Source organism: Crotalus tigris, unplaced genomic scaffold (assembly GCF_016545835.1).
Source record: "Crotalus tigris isolate CLP2741 ecotype Arizona unplaced genomic scaffold, ASM1654583v1 scf7180000017716.2861928, whole genome shotgun sequence".
Taxonomy (NCBI): Eukaryota; Metazoa; Chordata; class Lepidosauria; order Squamata; family Viperidae; genus Crotalus; species Crotalus tigris.
Genome location: NW_024096587.1, coordinates 263,079 through 279,081, shown reverse-complemented (window position 1 = coordinate 279,081; position 16,003 = coordinate 263,079). Strand labels below are relative to the sequence as shown.

The 16,003-nt window shown below is 38.9% G+C and overlaps 1 protein-coding gene across 4 annotated transcripts in view; it reads right to left on the bottom strand.

Moving 5' to 3' along the window:
- The window catches only part of EPHA1 (EPH receptor A1), a 70,943-nt gene extending 56,819 nt beyond the window's left edge, over window positions 1-14,124 (bottom strand). For 3 of the 4 annotated variants that reach the window (XM_039338669.1, XM_039338671.1, XM_039338672.1), the window contains exons 1-2: window positions 13,796-14,124; window positions 5,562-5,629 (exon numbers count right to left, since the gene is read on the bottom strand). In XM_039338669.1, the coding sequence (XP_039194603.1) occupies window positions 5,562-5,629; window positions 13,796-13,892 (165 nt within the window). In that variant the 5' untranslated portion in view covers window positions 13,893-14,124. The remainder of the gene's footprint in view (window positions 1-5,561; window positions 5,630-13,795) is intronic. The other variant, XM_039338670.1, reaches the window with a different exon arrangement.
- Window positions 14,125-16,003: the final 1,879 nt, after the last annotated feature.

Genomic DNA, 16,003 nt, shown 5'->3' with positions numbered 1-16,003 from the left:
ATCCTCTTCAGAGAGAATTCCAAAACTGGGGAGCAATTGAACAGGTTTCCTTGAGTTCCTAGCAAAACATACCTTTGATGGGAGAAGGATAACAAATGAAGCTCTTCCTAAGCTGATAATACTAGGATGGTTCATAAGGACAAATGCCAACTGTTGAAATGGCTATAGAAAGCCCATTTTCTAGCAATTACTTTCTTTTCAGCCCTATGAAACACTTAACATTCATGAGAAATAAGGGCAAAACCACATAAAATGTCTCCATTTTATGAAGCGGGTAGGAAAGGAATATGAATCATGCCAAGAAAAAGAGGAAAAAATGAAATTCTGTTTCCCAGTCTTCTGTTCTAGTTCAGTTACAAGCTGGGAGAAAGACTACAGAGACCACCAAACCTGTCTCCTTCAGGGTAGCCAATATGTTGCAATTACTTTTTGGCTCCACTCTGAAAGGACAGCATTGAATGACCCAACAGCTACCCAGCAGCTTGCCAAGGTTAGAAGAAATATAAGTAAGCATGCAGGCCTAGCAATATCACAGTCTGGTGTCAGGACACAGATGGTAGATCTTTGGCTTCAAGGAAATAATTGACAACATTTGTGACTGAGACATGCCTTGGGCTCAACTAGAAAAACAGGCAAAGATGAACATTGCACAATATTTGTTAGGGCTGTTGCCTAGCAGCACTATCTAGCAATTATAAGAATCTCAGGATTCTGACCCTGTTCAGCTGTCAGTTGTACCCTGACACAAAAGAATGTTCGGTGGTCATTAACCACAATGCGATGAGATATCCTCATCTATTCACAAGACATATGCCTTGCCATTATTATGGAAGCTCCTGTAAATCCAAGAGGCTACTATATTATGCTGGGCATACAGCTTATTTTAACAACATTTGGGAAACTTGATGGATTCAGGTGGTGTATTATTATTAATAGCTGATATTATGTGGTCAATCTTCTCTGGACTCAGAAGCTAAGCAGGGCCAGGCCTGGTTAATACTTGGATGGGAGTCTCCAACAAGTGCTGTAATGTTGGAAGGCTGAAAAGTCATGCCAGAAGAGGACATTAGTAAATCATTTCTATGTTGCTGCCCCCCAAAAATTATATAGATATGTCCACGAAATTGTAGGGAATTAAATTTCATTTGAAAAAGACCAGCAATATAATCCAACCTAAAAGCATAGGTGTGGCTTTCACAGCCTATTTGTTTCACATTTAAAATGCTGATATTATATTTCAACCCTCATTTGTCCTGGACAAGATCACTCAGCAAATGCCTTTTCCAGGAAATCTTTAAATCAGAAATCAGCCTTTTCCAAGATAGCAAGTCATATGGAAATTTCTTCTTAGTTCTTTTGTGGCATCCCAAAAATGGGATGATTTTTCCTCTCCCTATACTAGGGGTTCCCGATTTTTTTAAGACTGTTACCCGCAAAGTTCGTGGTAGTATGCATTTTCAATTGTACCCTCCTTATCTGGAAGTTTTTCTCCTAGGCATCAGAATGGCCTAACTGTTGGTTTTAAGGAAGTCCATAAAATCATGGCCATCTGACCATGAGGCCCAGCATAATATGATATCTCCTTCTGATGAAGAAAGCCTTAATGAATAGCATGGCGATTGTACGTTTCCACTTTTTTACATTTATTTTTACTATGGATTTGTCTATATTGCTAAATGTAATGTTTTGTTTTTAATCTGAATTTATGAAGGTGGAAACTGTATGCTATTCAGACTCAGCTTCAATTGGAGCAGCTAATAAGCCTTTGTAAATTAATGAGTAAATAATTTTGTCTATTATGATCATTTTTCTGCCGTTCATTAGCCTTAATTGGCAATTGCACTATGTTAATTCATCAAAAGGGACCCCAAACTGGGATAAAAATTTGTTAAATTATATCCAAGTAATGCTAAACATAATTCCTTGTGGGATGAATGCCATAAATGCCATAAATTGCTCCCCCCCCCTTCTCAAAACTAATATCCCTTGTCCTCCTTATCTTGGCCTCAGCTCATCTTGTGTCCTTACATTGTGGTAGTACAACTTAAGAAAAAAAGGTGACTATCATAACCTTATTTAGCCACAAAAAGCAAAAAAGATCACATAGACTTTCTATGTAGAATAAACACTGAATATTCAGCAGATACTCCTAGTCAATATTGCAAAAGCCTCAACTACAAGTATTTTTAGTTAGGAATTAGTGAATAAGTTTTATTTGATATGCTTTATATCTAAACATGGCAGAAGTCCTGTTTTTTCTGCTCCAGAATGACAAGCCTATGAGGTTGGTAGGGCTGAGAAAGAACAACTGTACAAGGACACACGGTGAGCTTCCATAGCTAAGAGTGGTCACTAGTACTTATGTTTTCTTGCTCTGAGTCTAACTCTTAGCCATTGCACCATAAAGGCTGCCTGTTTGGGATGGGGAATAACTTAGAAGTTAACTTAATTACACCCTTAGCACTAATGTGACTGACTTTTTTAAAAAAGAAAATGGGAGCTGAATTAGTGGGCAAAAAGGATTTGGATCAGGGTAATCCAAACGGAAGGAGGCTGTACTTGCTGTAAGACAGCCAGTTTGGTGTAGGGGTTAAAGTGTAGGGGTTAAGGTTAAGACGAGAAACTGGGAGACTGCGAGTTCAGGTTCCACCATGGGCACAAAGTCATCTGAGAGACTTTTGGTTACTCAACTTGTCTCACCTCTGGGAAGAAGGCAATGGCAAACCACTTCTGAAAAACCTTGCCAAGAAAACTGCAGGGACTTGTCCAGGCAATCTCTGAGAGTCAGTCACGATTAAATGAAAAAAAGAAAAATGGAGCAAAAGCTTGCATTGTTGCTTATAGACCCTCTTCCTCCCCAAGGAAGATCAGAGAGGATGGGAACAAGTAGAATAAGAACAGAGGCTTCCTCTTGTACATTAGTGCAAAGTACTGATTGTGGCATATATATGATACAGAGTAGGCTCAAATTGTTTGCAAGACCATTAGTACTGAGTTGCATCAATGTCTACCTCTTAGAATTCAGAAGGACAGCTTGTGTGGGGGAGGGACAAATATGCCCTAGACCAGGGGTAGGCAACCTTGGCTCTTTTATGACTCGTGGACTTCAATTCCCAGAATTCCTGAGCCAGCCAAAGTTGCCTACCCCTGCCCTAGATGTATTTAGCATCAGTAGTTAGTCCCACCATTTACCTTGGTATGCCTTCTACTCTGGAAGAATTGCTTGTTGAAAAGACCATCCCTCTTCTAACTACAATTAGAAAGGGGATTGAAATACATTTTAGGCATCTTGTAGTGTTTTTAATGATTTTTCATTTGACTGTATTTTACAACTACAAAATGAAAATGAATAAATGATGTTCAATTGACCAATTAGAAATTCTGGAATTATGATTTCAGGAAACAGCCTCTGTAAACCTTTTTTCATTCATTCATTCATTCATTCATTCATTCATTCATTCATTCACTTTATATAGCCACCCATCTCACTACTATGCCTCTAGGCTGCTTACAAAGTTAAAAATCCATAAAACAAATACCTAATCAACCAAAAATGAATGCCCAAAATAATTGAAAAAATTAAAAAATAAAACTATTAAAAACATGAAAACACAAAAACAGGACAGCAGCATTCATTTTCCTAAGAATGGGGGAAAAAATCCATTCTTTTGTATGGATGGGGGCAGGGAGAATTTCTCCCATAAACTGGAGGCAGCAAATGGCAGAAATTCAGAATATTTAAAGCACTGCAGGAAGATCAAAAAAACTGACATGTGTGACAGTTCCCCAGAGGCAACTGAAATGTACAGTGCATTCCAAAGAATTGCAAAGTACAGCAAGGTAGTCTTCCATAAAGCCATAAAGGAAGAGAGAGAGGTGGGGGAGGGAGGGAGGGAGAGAGAGAGGTGGGGGAGGGAGGGAGAGACTATAATCTGATCAAGGGTCTCATCTAGCAAATGTCTTAAATACTGATGACCCATTGCAGAATTAGAAACTTTAGTACTGCAGCATAAGAGTTTTTGCACTAAGAAATAAAGCTTGGTCAGTTAATATATAGTTCATAAATGGGCTTGTTGTTGAAACAGGATAAAAAATAAACCAGCAAGCAAAGCTAGATAAAAAGGGAACAAAAAAAGAAAAGAAAAAAGAAAAGAAAAAACAATAAAAGAAGGAAAAGAACAAGAAATGACCAGATATCAGAAAATCAGCAAAATCTATCCAAGAAGCAACCTATGGATTATCTCACAGATTAGAACACCACACAGAAAGTAATGTGTATTAACAAAATTATACTCATATCAATAAGGTGAAGTTCAGCAAAAAATGTTTGCCTCTGGAGAGGAAGTGTTAAAAAAGGGGAGATTCTTGGTGACAGATCTTTCTGCCCATTTTCCAAGTGTTTTTATTCCTGTCTTCACCTCTAAATCTTTGCTTTTGTTTTTTCTTCTGGAGTATCCCCTTTTAAAATCATTTAAAATGTCAGGCTTTCCAGCACCCTTTACTGTCTTTTCAATCCCTATTCAACTTTTCCAAGGCCTCTGCTTCCATTGACCCTCATTTGTCAGGGTACTTTGCTCTTTCTAGGAGCTAAGCATCAGAGCAACACAAACAGCTAGGTATTTCTCTTTGACATTAAGTAAACCAGCTAATCTCTAGCAGAGATTTCCTAGCTGCCATTGAAAATTCAGCTCTATACTCCAAGACCTATTGCATTATAGCAGGGCTTTTCAACCAGTGGTACGGGTATATTGGCACCTGGTATATTGGCACCTGGCAGGTGGTACACGACCATCCTAGAAAAGTGGTAGCGGGGGAAGGGAATGAGCTGAACCGGTGGCAGCACCGCACAAGCCTGAGCGAGAAATGGCTGGAGCTGCAGGGCTGTCAGGGCTCAGCGGAAGCGCCAGGATCAGTGCCGCTTTCCAGCTGATCAGCGCATCTTCTGGGCTATCAGGGCTCAGTGGAAGCGCCAGGATCAGTGCCAGACTCCAGCTGGAGCTTGGCGCTGATCCTGGTGCTTCTGCTGAGCCCAGAAGCAACGCCGATCAGCTGGAATGTTGCAGCATCTCCAGGGTTTTGTGATTTACATTCAGATGCTTGGCAACTGATTCATATTTATGACGGTCACAGTGTCCCAGGGTCATGTGAAGTGACCAAAACCTACTGCAATCACCCAGCAGAGGGGGGGGAAATAAAAACCAGACACCCCCCACCCCACCCCTGCTGCCAATCCTCAACAGAAATGCTCACAACAATGAAAACCTCGGACAGGAGGAAGAGTGTGGCCGGGCGGGCAGGCAGGTGTCTCGCTCGGCTGTGGCTTGGGGGGCACTTTTTTCGGTGCCATTGTAACTTCAAACAGTCACCAAGCAAACTGTTGTAAGTCGAGGACTACCTGTACTTTATCACTTTTTTCCTTTTTTTTTTTTTTTGGGTCATCAAGTTTTTGACACCTTGCTAGGCGACTGGTGGTATTCGGATGTTGCCAAATCCTAAAAGTGGTACAATGGGTGAAAAGGTTGAAAAGCCCTGCATTATATTTTTTTGTGATTTCTACTTACCCCTGAATCTGGAGGGTCTGGCAACCAGCCTAGCTCATTCTGAGAAGTGCTTGTGTCCAGAAGGTTAACTGAAAAGAAGAATAAGAAAAAAAAAAAATTGAGTCAGCCATCAAAAACTTGAAATTCATACCAACCTCGCCTGAAACAAGTAATGAAGAATCACACCAAAAGCTTACAAGGTCCAGAGGTCTCTTCTCTCCAGAGATCAAAGAGATGCTTTCAAGGAAGTCCATAAGCATTACGTGGAAGTAAAGTAACCTTCCTGCTTGAGTTCCCATTGATTGCTATTCAGAGGCAATCCTGGAAACAAAATATAGCTCTAGGAGTTTGGTCAGCATGATCCTTAGGATTTTTTAAGAAGTGACAGGTCTCTTAAGCACCGGAGGGCAGGGCAGGGCAAGAAGAAATGGGTGGAAGCTTGTTAAAGAGAGATCCAATCTAAAGGTAAAGAGAAATGTTCTGTCAGGGAGAACAATTAATCAATGGAATAGCTTGCATCCTGGAATTGTGGGTGCTCCATCACTGGAGGTGTTCAAAAATAGACTGGACAGCCATTTGCCCGGGATAAAGTCTCCTGCCTTGAACAGAGGGTTGGACTAGAAGACCTCCAAGGTCCCTTATAGCCCTATGATTCTATGTTCTATTTGTTCCTATAACATTTGCAATTGTAGATAGCGCAGACCTAATGATTATGTTAATAAAATGTAATTATACAGTCAAAGATCTGCAAATAAACCCAAATAGTTATAACGGCAAAGGCAGCTATCATGTAATATTTTCTGATAGTGACTAATTAGTAAGGCAAGGGGGATAAAACTAAATCTGGTACTTCAAAAAACAGCAGATTAAGAGTTGTTCAAGTAATTATCCTGTCCTTGGTATCCATTATTAAGGGCTAAAGGTAATCCTCAATTTACCACTGGATGCTCAGCAACTGTTCAAAATTACAACAGATTCCCCCCCAAATGTACTTATGACCTGACTTTGTAGTTCTGATGTTGCCCCCTCCCATGTGGTCACATAATTGCAGTTTGGGCATTCAAACATTGGTCTGCATTTATGGCTGTTTGCTGTGTTCTATGCCCCATAGTGAACAATGGCTTTGCTTAAAAACTGTTGCACTCACTTAATGACCACCACATTTGCTTAACAACCTCCATGTTCACTTAATGTTCTCCTAACAATCATTGCATTCACTTAATGACCAAGGTGAAAAAGGTTTTAAAATTGGATCTGGTCATGTGGTCATTTGCTTTACTTGGGACTGTCATTGCCTGGCTCGGTTAGGGTTGTAACTTGAGGACTACCTGTACAATGGAAACTGGGACAAATCCATGAGCCACTAAGAATATTGGAAGTCAATATTTGTGATAAACAGATCAAGAACGTTTCCTGTTTGGTAATACACATGCAGAGAGAAGAAACCAAGCCAAAGACTTAAACATGGCAATTCTGAGCTTAAGCAGGTGCAATGGTAGCTCTCTTCTCTAATATAACCTAATATAATCTTCTCTAATATAACCACAAGACTTATGCATATCAAGCCCTATGTATCTACATTTGGGAGAAAGAAAACCAGCCTCTCGGCAACAAAATAATAAATTCAGACATCCAAAGAATGGAATGGGGAAAAAACTAGAGATATCTTATTCCAAATTTGAATTAAATCCCCAATCCATAGTGGCAAGGCCACCTAATGGAGTAAGTCTTTAGCTTTAAATATCTGTGCAGAAACTAAAAGAAACTCTCCAACCTTGATAAGAAAAAAAAAAAAAGAGTAATGGCCTTGACACTAGTAGGGATGAATTGAGAACTGCATAAATTCTATAGGCAACCCAAGAAAAAGAACATTATTAAATATATTGAATTGAAATTATTCTCACATAATTCCCAAATCTTTGAATGGTTGGTTTTGTTCCATGGGCTGTTCTCTAATGAACCTTTTATATAAACATATGCTTATTTTTTAAAGGAAAAAAACATTATTTTAAATTTACTGAGGGACACTTGGTGCTTGGTGCTAATGTATCCCCTCATTTTAGTCCTGAGCTATAAATATTGTTCTTTACTTTAGATTCACCAAAATTATCAGTAAAATAAATGCTGGAATAATAATTCATGAATGCACATAGTATATCCTTTCAGGTATATATTTGTTAGAGAAAGAAGGGAAATAATATTTGCACATTGGAACAATGGAAGTCTAAATGTTGGAGTTTTATGTTTTCCAATTTTGGAGAAAGGAAATCTGGGGTAAAAATTACTAATTACTACTAATTATTAACAATGAAGCCCTTTTGTGACAAATATAGGGTGAATCAAATTATCTTCTTTTCACAACTCACTCTAATAGTAGATTCTAGATAAAGAGAGATAATTAAAAAGAGAAGTCTTGGAAGTAATGCTAAATTTAAGCCCAAATTCCCTTGAGAGAGAATAAAAGAATTTTGGCCAGGAGATGCTATGTATTTTTTTGCCAGAGATCTAACAGTAGTCGACTGTTGAACTGCTTGTCCTAATCCAACTTGCTTGGGCCTAGCGCATTTTTGACATTCAGCCAAGAAACCAAATTCCCATTAAGATAACTAACGTATAAATTACCAGCCACAGATGGAACTATAATTGGAAGGATCTAATCATACCTTTTTAATAAATTGGTTTAAAAGTTGCTTGAGACCATCCATCTTCTTTGTTAATTTGAGAAAATTAAACTGTTAAAGAAAGCCATTCTTCACATTATTCGACATCTGATGACTCTGCATCTCCCACACTGTAATACTATAACTAATACTTGAGGGCATTGGACAGCTGACGAAATCAATATTTGCAGAATATTCTATGGAGTTATAGAGGAGGAGTAGGAAGGGAGGGAGGGAAAGAACTTTGATATTTTTCTTGCTGTTGTTTCAATTTATTTTGTTGAGTTTTCCTCCCACTGTTCCAATGAAGGATGCAAGGACCAATTTTGTTTTACTCCATTCCAAGGAACAAAGAAAATGAAATTTGGATCATGGAGGTTCATCTCCTCCCTTCCCCTCCTTAGCTTCTTTGTCACTTGGTTAAAAGAATAACAACCATGAATCTTGGTTAGCTCATCTTCCCTTGCTTGCAGGGAACTATTTCCTTGGGGCTATTAGGTTACAGCTGATTTATTAGATTTCATAATCTAACATCTTTCAAAATCAAGGCAGTTCCAGGGATTCATGCATCATAAATCTGAGTAATTAAAAAAAGAAACCAACAACCACCTGTTTAGATTTTGCATTCTAAAAATGAACACCATGTCACTATTTATTTCATTTTAAGCTAGCAAAAGCATGAAAAGGGACAAGTGGAAATTACCCAAAGTGCCAGTTAATTAGTACAGGTTCAGGAAACTAAACTAAAAGCAGACCCGATCGGCTAGTAGACTGTAAGAAAGAAAAAAAAAACCTCTGTAAGTCAAAGAAAGTCTGTACACTCATAAACGTTTTTGTCTTAAATCTAGACAACAAATAACTGAATTGTTTGTTCTGCTACATGGGTAAAAAGATTGAGTGTGAATCAAACTTAAATCCAAGAAGCTTCATGATGTTTAAGAGAGTTTCAAAGTTAAAATGTAGTCCTTGCTTTCTTTCTGCTCCCTTTTGACCTTGAGTGATGGAATTCTCATGTTCAATTTTGGGATTCTGCATATTCAGCATACCCAAAATCAAACCAATCCATCTATAAATAGCAGAGAGTTTGCAAAGTTGAATTTGGGATTAATATAAAACATACTTTAAACATTGTAATAGGAACCACCCTTCTACAGCCTTCTACACCCTTCTCTTCCATGGAATAGTTGTATCTAAAAATCATACAAATAGGTCTTTGCAACTTCAGTTGACTTTTCTAAGGGCTCATCTTTATATTCCATGCTGTATTGGTGGTGGGGAAAGAGAAGCCCATACTGTTGGGCTTAACTTCTTAGTTCTTACTCCATCTTCTCTTTTCCTTTTTAAATCAATTCTGCTCTAGATTCTTTCTTCTACACCCAGCACTCTCCTCTCCTCTTCCTGGCACCAACAAGGGGTAGAAGAAACATCTCCCCTCCTCTTTACTCCACGGAAACAATATCACGTTTGAGCTGCTGTCACAGTCCAAGTATTAAGGAAATCAAGGAAGGAATGGGACAGATCAGGAGTTGGAATGAGAACATGGAAAGACGAAGGAAAGACTCAGTGGTTCATGGTGAGTTTCAATTAACTTTTAAATTTCTTTATATATTCAAACCCCAAATATTCTAGATGATAAAATGACCCATTAATGTTTTTCCACATTTCCAACATAAATTTGGAACATCTTTATACATTCTAGAATATCTTAAAATCAATCTTATGCTAAGCATTAGAACTGTGTAGTACAGTACTATGCACCCAGTTTTTAAAAAAGTGCTTTGGAGTGCATGAGGTTACATATGTAGTGCTTTAAGTAACCATTCAAGCAACTGCATCTATTTCTGGGATTGTGAGGCAGCAGGGATCTCTTTAAAGCAGTTGTATCAGTGCACCATCCCAGGAAAAAAAATGCAGCTCCTTTAATTTATGTCCTTGTGTGGCCTGAAACATTTAAAAAATTAATACTAACAGGATAAAGGCATTATTATTATATTATTTGTACATGCTCTCATTTTTGCTTTTACTTCCCTGCTTCCTCATTCCTCTCTAAGACCCACTTTTCCATCAGGAATTTCAGTCATGAAATATTTCCCACAAGTGAGTGAAGGCTTTAAAATGAGAACATGCTGTGAAGGCATGACAGAAGTACTAATTCCCTCCAGTCTCCCAGCTGCTGTCATGTCTCTCTGAAGACTTATCTTATCTTCCTATTGCGAAAACCAAAGGTAATCATATTTTTTTAAAAAGGTTGGAACATCTATACATCAATGAGATGTCATAGATAATAAAGAGGCATCCTAAGCACTAACCAATATTATCTCACCAAGGATCTCCGACAGACCTCTCAGTATTACATGTTACTATGGATCCTTCTGTGTAGCTACACCATAGTCTGCCCTATGCTTGATTGTTAAGATGACAATATAGGTTCTTCTGGTTAAAGATATATTAGAAAAACTTAATTATCTTGGGAAACTTTATTTTCTTAAGTAATTCAGACTGGACGTCATCAACCAATGAATGTGAAAAGTTAATATTTTCATTGCATGAGACTCCTTCATATGTTGGGTAGCATACAAATTTAATAAAAAAATATACACAGGGAGTCACTAACTATACTGAAATAATGCTAATAACATTTTCAAATAGCATTTCTAAAGAATAAAAAAATGACTAAAATGTTAGTTATAAACTCCAAATCTGAAAAAAATCTTATGTTGGAATACAATACTTAAATCCAGCCTCTTAACTATAGCAATTCATGTGGATACAAGTTTGGATTGCAGCCCTATTGTAAGAATTCTTGTAACTGGATATGAATGCTAGGAATGAAACTAAAACTTAAATTATGCAATACATATGCTAAGAATGTGAAAGAAATTCATCCTGGATTCCCTCCAAGTGAAACAATGCATTCTGGGAAATAATATATCATGGTACAAATAGACACGTAAATTCAGAGTTTGCTAATGCCTATATTTCTTGGCTTAAAATTTATAGATAAAAATGTCTCCTACAGACGGCTGCATTCAAAAATGCTTACAAGTGTGGTCCATTAGGGAAAGTTAGACACAAGAATACTTTGAGAGCTTTTTTCTAATTATACAATGAGTAAAACCTTAGCAGAAGAGATGAATGTCTGAATACACACTGGTTGGATAAAGACTGATGGAGGTGGCAGAAGAGAACCGTAGCAAATCTGCTTTGAAATGATTAATAGGTGCAAGTTATTTTCTTAAAAGTAGAATATCTAGTTCCTTCCATTTTTGTGCTATGAAATTTAAAACCAAAGAATGGATACTAGAGAGAGGGAAGTATGCAACTTGGCAGGAAGAATTGGGGGCCTGGCCCTATCTCCCTTTACTCACACAGTACCTCTTTAGGTGTGAGCAAGGGAACTCAATTCCTTAAGTCCTGAGCAGGTAACATCCTTACCAAAGTGGCTGCAGGTAAGCTGGTACGCAGGTGCCAAGAAGAGAGCATCAGCTCAAATTATATAATTTTCTTAATTATGGCCAGATGAGGAGTTTCAGGGCAATTGCCCTTAAATTTGGGAGAAATAAAAGGTCATATTGTGAACTCATGATTTGTCAGTGTCATCAATATGGCTAAGTTCTGCAAGGAGAAAGTGTCATCTAATCAGAAGCTGAGACTACATAGAAAAGCATTATAATGGGAAAAGGTTTTCCTGGAATATGAGACATTATTGAAAGTACTAGAATTTTAAACTGTTGGTTTTTTTAAATGTAACTTATGAATCTTGAATCTGCTGGTGGCATGTGTTCATTCAGTTCAGACATTTATAACTGGCTGCTATATTTAAACATAGGATTCTACCCCAGGTCACTGTCGGTCTTTCAATAATTGGAGGTTAAAGGCCATTCCTGTCCATTCTGTTGTTTACCTAAAGCTACAGTGTCAAGTTCAACCAATCACATAAACTACTTAAACCAAAGTATTCTAAGTAAAATTATTCTAATCAGGCATGGTGATTAGTGGAATTGGTTATTAGTGAGATGTTGCAGATTCCTCTCCTAGTTAGCATGTGTGAAATCTCTGAACCAATACAATATTTAACTTTATTATGGGAGTCACTACATTAGGTCTGAGCTGGTTTATGGTAGGTGAAGCAAGGAAGCAAACAAACAGAAGGACTCTCTTAAGAATTTTTCAGTATGTAAAGCCACCCATGACCTATCATTGCAGAAATGCAAAAAACATCACAATTCATTTGTAGACCATTTGCAAGACATGCGTATTTTCCATCCCAGTTTGGAGCCATTAGCTCTGTTTTTAACATAGAAAATGAAAAGTCAGATGCTCGTAAGTAAGGATAAGAAGCTAGGTAGAAAGGGATTCTGCAATAATTTAGAACACGGGTGTCCTATCTTGGCAACTTTAAGACTTGCGGACATCAACTCCCAGAATTCCCCAGCCAGCCATGCTGTCTGGGGAATTCTGGGAGTGGAAATCCACATGTTTTAAAGTTACTAAGGTTGGGCACCCCTGAGTTTGAAACAGCCTCAGCCACTAAATAATGCTAACTGAGGTTGGGTTTTGGTGACCAGAGTTATTTGAAGTTTGGGTATTGGAGTGTATATCCATTGCAAAGAAGGAATTTACTAATGCTCTACAACAACAAAGATATTTTTAACTTCTGCTAACAGTATGTACTAGTAATTTTTTTTTTACAGGAGCTAATTCAGACAAGCCTAATTTTGCTTCTATTAATTATAGATAATGTGCCCAGCAAGTCTTATAGATACCATTAAAAAAATTACATGCCTGCTGTACTGTATCAGGAGAGGGGGTGGAGGTGTGCAATTGTGAACCAACAGAGAAATTACGAGTTACAGCCGAACCGTGCCTGCTCCAGACAAGCCAAAGGTACCCGATTCCTGTTTCTATTAAGATGTTAATGTAATCAACTTTATAAAGTTCATTTGACTCATAGCATTATTGCTTTCTTACCAAGGAGATTTCAGTTACCAAATAATCTCATTAAAAAAAAAAGATCCTTTGAAAAACAACCTTATAATCCGGAAGCCAACCAAAGCTTCCCGGAAATCCAGAGCTCCAGGGCTATTATGTGTCACCTGCAAAGATTTTCCAGCTATTGGAAGTGCCAGGGCCCACCTTCGTCCTGCTTTTCAGCAGGGTAGTTAACTTCACAGTGGGCAAAGATGGAGCGTGACTAATCCAGCTTTCTTGTCAGGCTCCTCATTGTCTTCCAAAGCTAGGGCTGTTTCATACATTGAGAGGGCAGCAAATCCAGGCTGATCATTGGACGCTGCTGACAAGCAAACCTTAAGTAAAGTTTGGCAGATTCAGGCTTCATCTTTGTGTAAAAAAATTCCGAGGACAACATTTCCCAATCCCCCAGCCCTCCTCCCCAAACTTCAACCCTTGTGCATGCTGCCACTTTGTATGTTTTTCAAGGTAACAGGTCCTCCTTGCGAAGTATGTTCTCCTTTTGTCTGGCATTTTCAGTTTTCAGGATCTAAAACTTCCCTCTTGCAACATTCCAAGAATGTTTTGCAGCTCCGCCAAATTTTGAAACCTGATTATCTTTCCCTTCTCCCCAGCTGCCCTTACCTTCTTTAGCAGGTATCCCTTGCAGAAAGGAAACAGAGAACAGAAACAGCAGCTCCAGAGATAGAGCAGCTTTTCTGTCAAGGAATCTCAGCTCCATTTCCCGTGGAGGCAATCCTGCACCCAGACCCTGGCTCTGAGGCTCAGTGCCTGCCGTCACTCGACAAGTCTCTCAGCTTGGTGGCCACAGGCCTGGGACATTGAGGTGCTCGCCTGGTGCCCTTGATGTGAGACTTTCACCAGAACCAAAGGACTGACGGAGATTCCTGCATTGCAAAAGCTACCTGCCTGGCCCTGACTTATGATGAAAGAGTACGGCAGAGAAGTGGTGAAACCAGTTCTCTCCCAATCAACTGCTTGCTACTAGCTCTAAAGGGGTTGGGCCAGCTACAAGTAGATAGGCTCACCTTAATGGTAGTTGCCACTTTTCCTGGGAAGTTTCCCCCCCCCCCCACCTCCGCACTCTGTCAGGCTCCATGGATGGCTCCACAGGGCCACCTAGTGGGCTCATGGTGACAATTTTTCAGACCCATGCCCAATAGGCTTTCCTTCTCACAACAGGATAGTGTGAAACATAGCAGGGTAGATGACTTTGGAGATTCTCAATTATCCAGATCATGGTTGTCCCAAGGGTATTTTTCAATTCTTGGCTTTTTCCTTGAAAAGATTTCACTTCTCATCCAAGACGTTTCTTCATTCAGTTCAGAAGCTTCTTGGATGAGAAGTGAAAAAATTTCAAGGAAAAAACCCCAAGAAAATCCAGTTGCCTTTTGAAATGCAACGCTGGCACATAGCAGGACAGAATACACAAAATCTTGGCCTTCATGCATAGAAACATGCTTACCTGCATTCATATACAACCTGCCTCCAGAAGCGGTGAATGCTCCAACACTGGAAGTTTTTAAGAAGAAACTGGACAGCCATTTGTCCAAAATGGTATAGGGTTTCCTGCCTGAGCAGGGGGTTGGACTAGATGACCTCCAAGGTCCCTTCCAACTTTATCATTATTATTTATTATTATATGTCTAGGTAAATTATTCAAAAGGTCTGCTCATTTTTTTTAATATAGAAATTCAAATATTCCAAACGGTGTAATAACGAAGGGTGGTTAGAGTAGTAGTTAAGCATAAGGCTAGAAACAAGAAGACACTGGATTTTAGTCCTGCCTTAACACAAAGCCAGCTGGGTGACTTTGGGCCTGTCATTTTCTCTCAGCCCCAGGAAGGAGGCAGTAGAAAGCCACTTCTGAAAATGTTGCCAAGAAAACTGGAGAGATTAGTTCAGGAAGTCACCAGGAGTCAAGACTGGTTCAAAGTCTCAAATCAGGATTGATCTACCATGCCAGATTTTTAGCAACAATCTCCAACAGGTTTGCCTTTCTCTTCTTGTGATGTTTTGGGGTTTCTCAGTGCAGCCTACAATCCTTGGATTTCCTGGCACACACACTCATCCAAAGAATAAGCTAGCTTGATCCTGCTTAACACTTTTTTTTAAAAGAATAGTCAAAGTTAGGAGCTGACACCTACTAACGTCCCTAACAGAAATAACAGTGTTAAATAATGTTAAAACTGGAACAGTATTTAAGCTGTTCCTCAAATTCTTCGGTCTCTTTGGAAGGATGACATGGAGAAAAGACAGGGATGTTCATGGAGGGATCAGAGAGGTCAAGATAGTGAACACAACCAATTGATGAAAGTTCCTTTTAAACATGCATTGTGTGTACATTAAAGATGTGAGCCTTCAACTGCATGGTTATATCCACCATCTTCCCCCTTTTTTTGATCCTCTTTTTGGGTGCCCCACGTGAGCTTCTGCAATTTGTCAACAACTCGGGGATATCTGCCTCCAGCAAAACTACGAAAGTTCATCAGAAAAGCTAACCCATCCAAGTGAGGACATTCTCACAGTGACCTGAAATAGATTAAAAGCTCTTCAGAAGTTACATAAAATGAAGTCTGTAGTATATTATCTAGCACTGGAAAAATACTAGTTAATCAAGCCTTTTTTCGTCTCTCACTTCGCTATTCTGAATATCAGGTTTTGGTTAATGCTAATATAACATTATAAAAACTTTGAAGTAAAAATATGGGTTGCAGAGTAAAATATAATACAGATTATAAATGATGACGATGATGGAGGAGGAGGAGGAGGAGGAGAGGAGGAAGAGGAAGACGAGGAGGAGGAAAGTCTTTTCTGGGTTGTGTGTTCTTT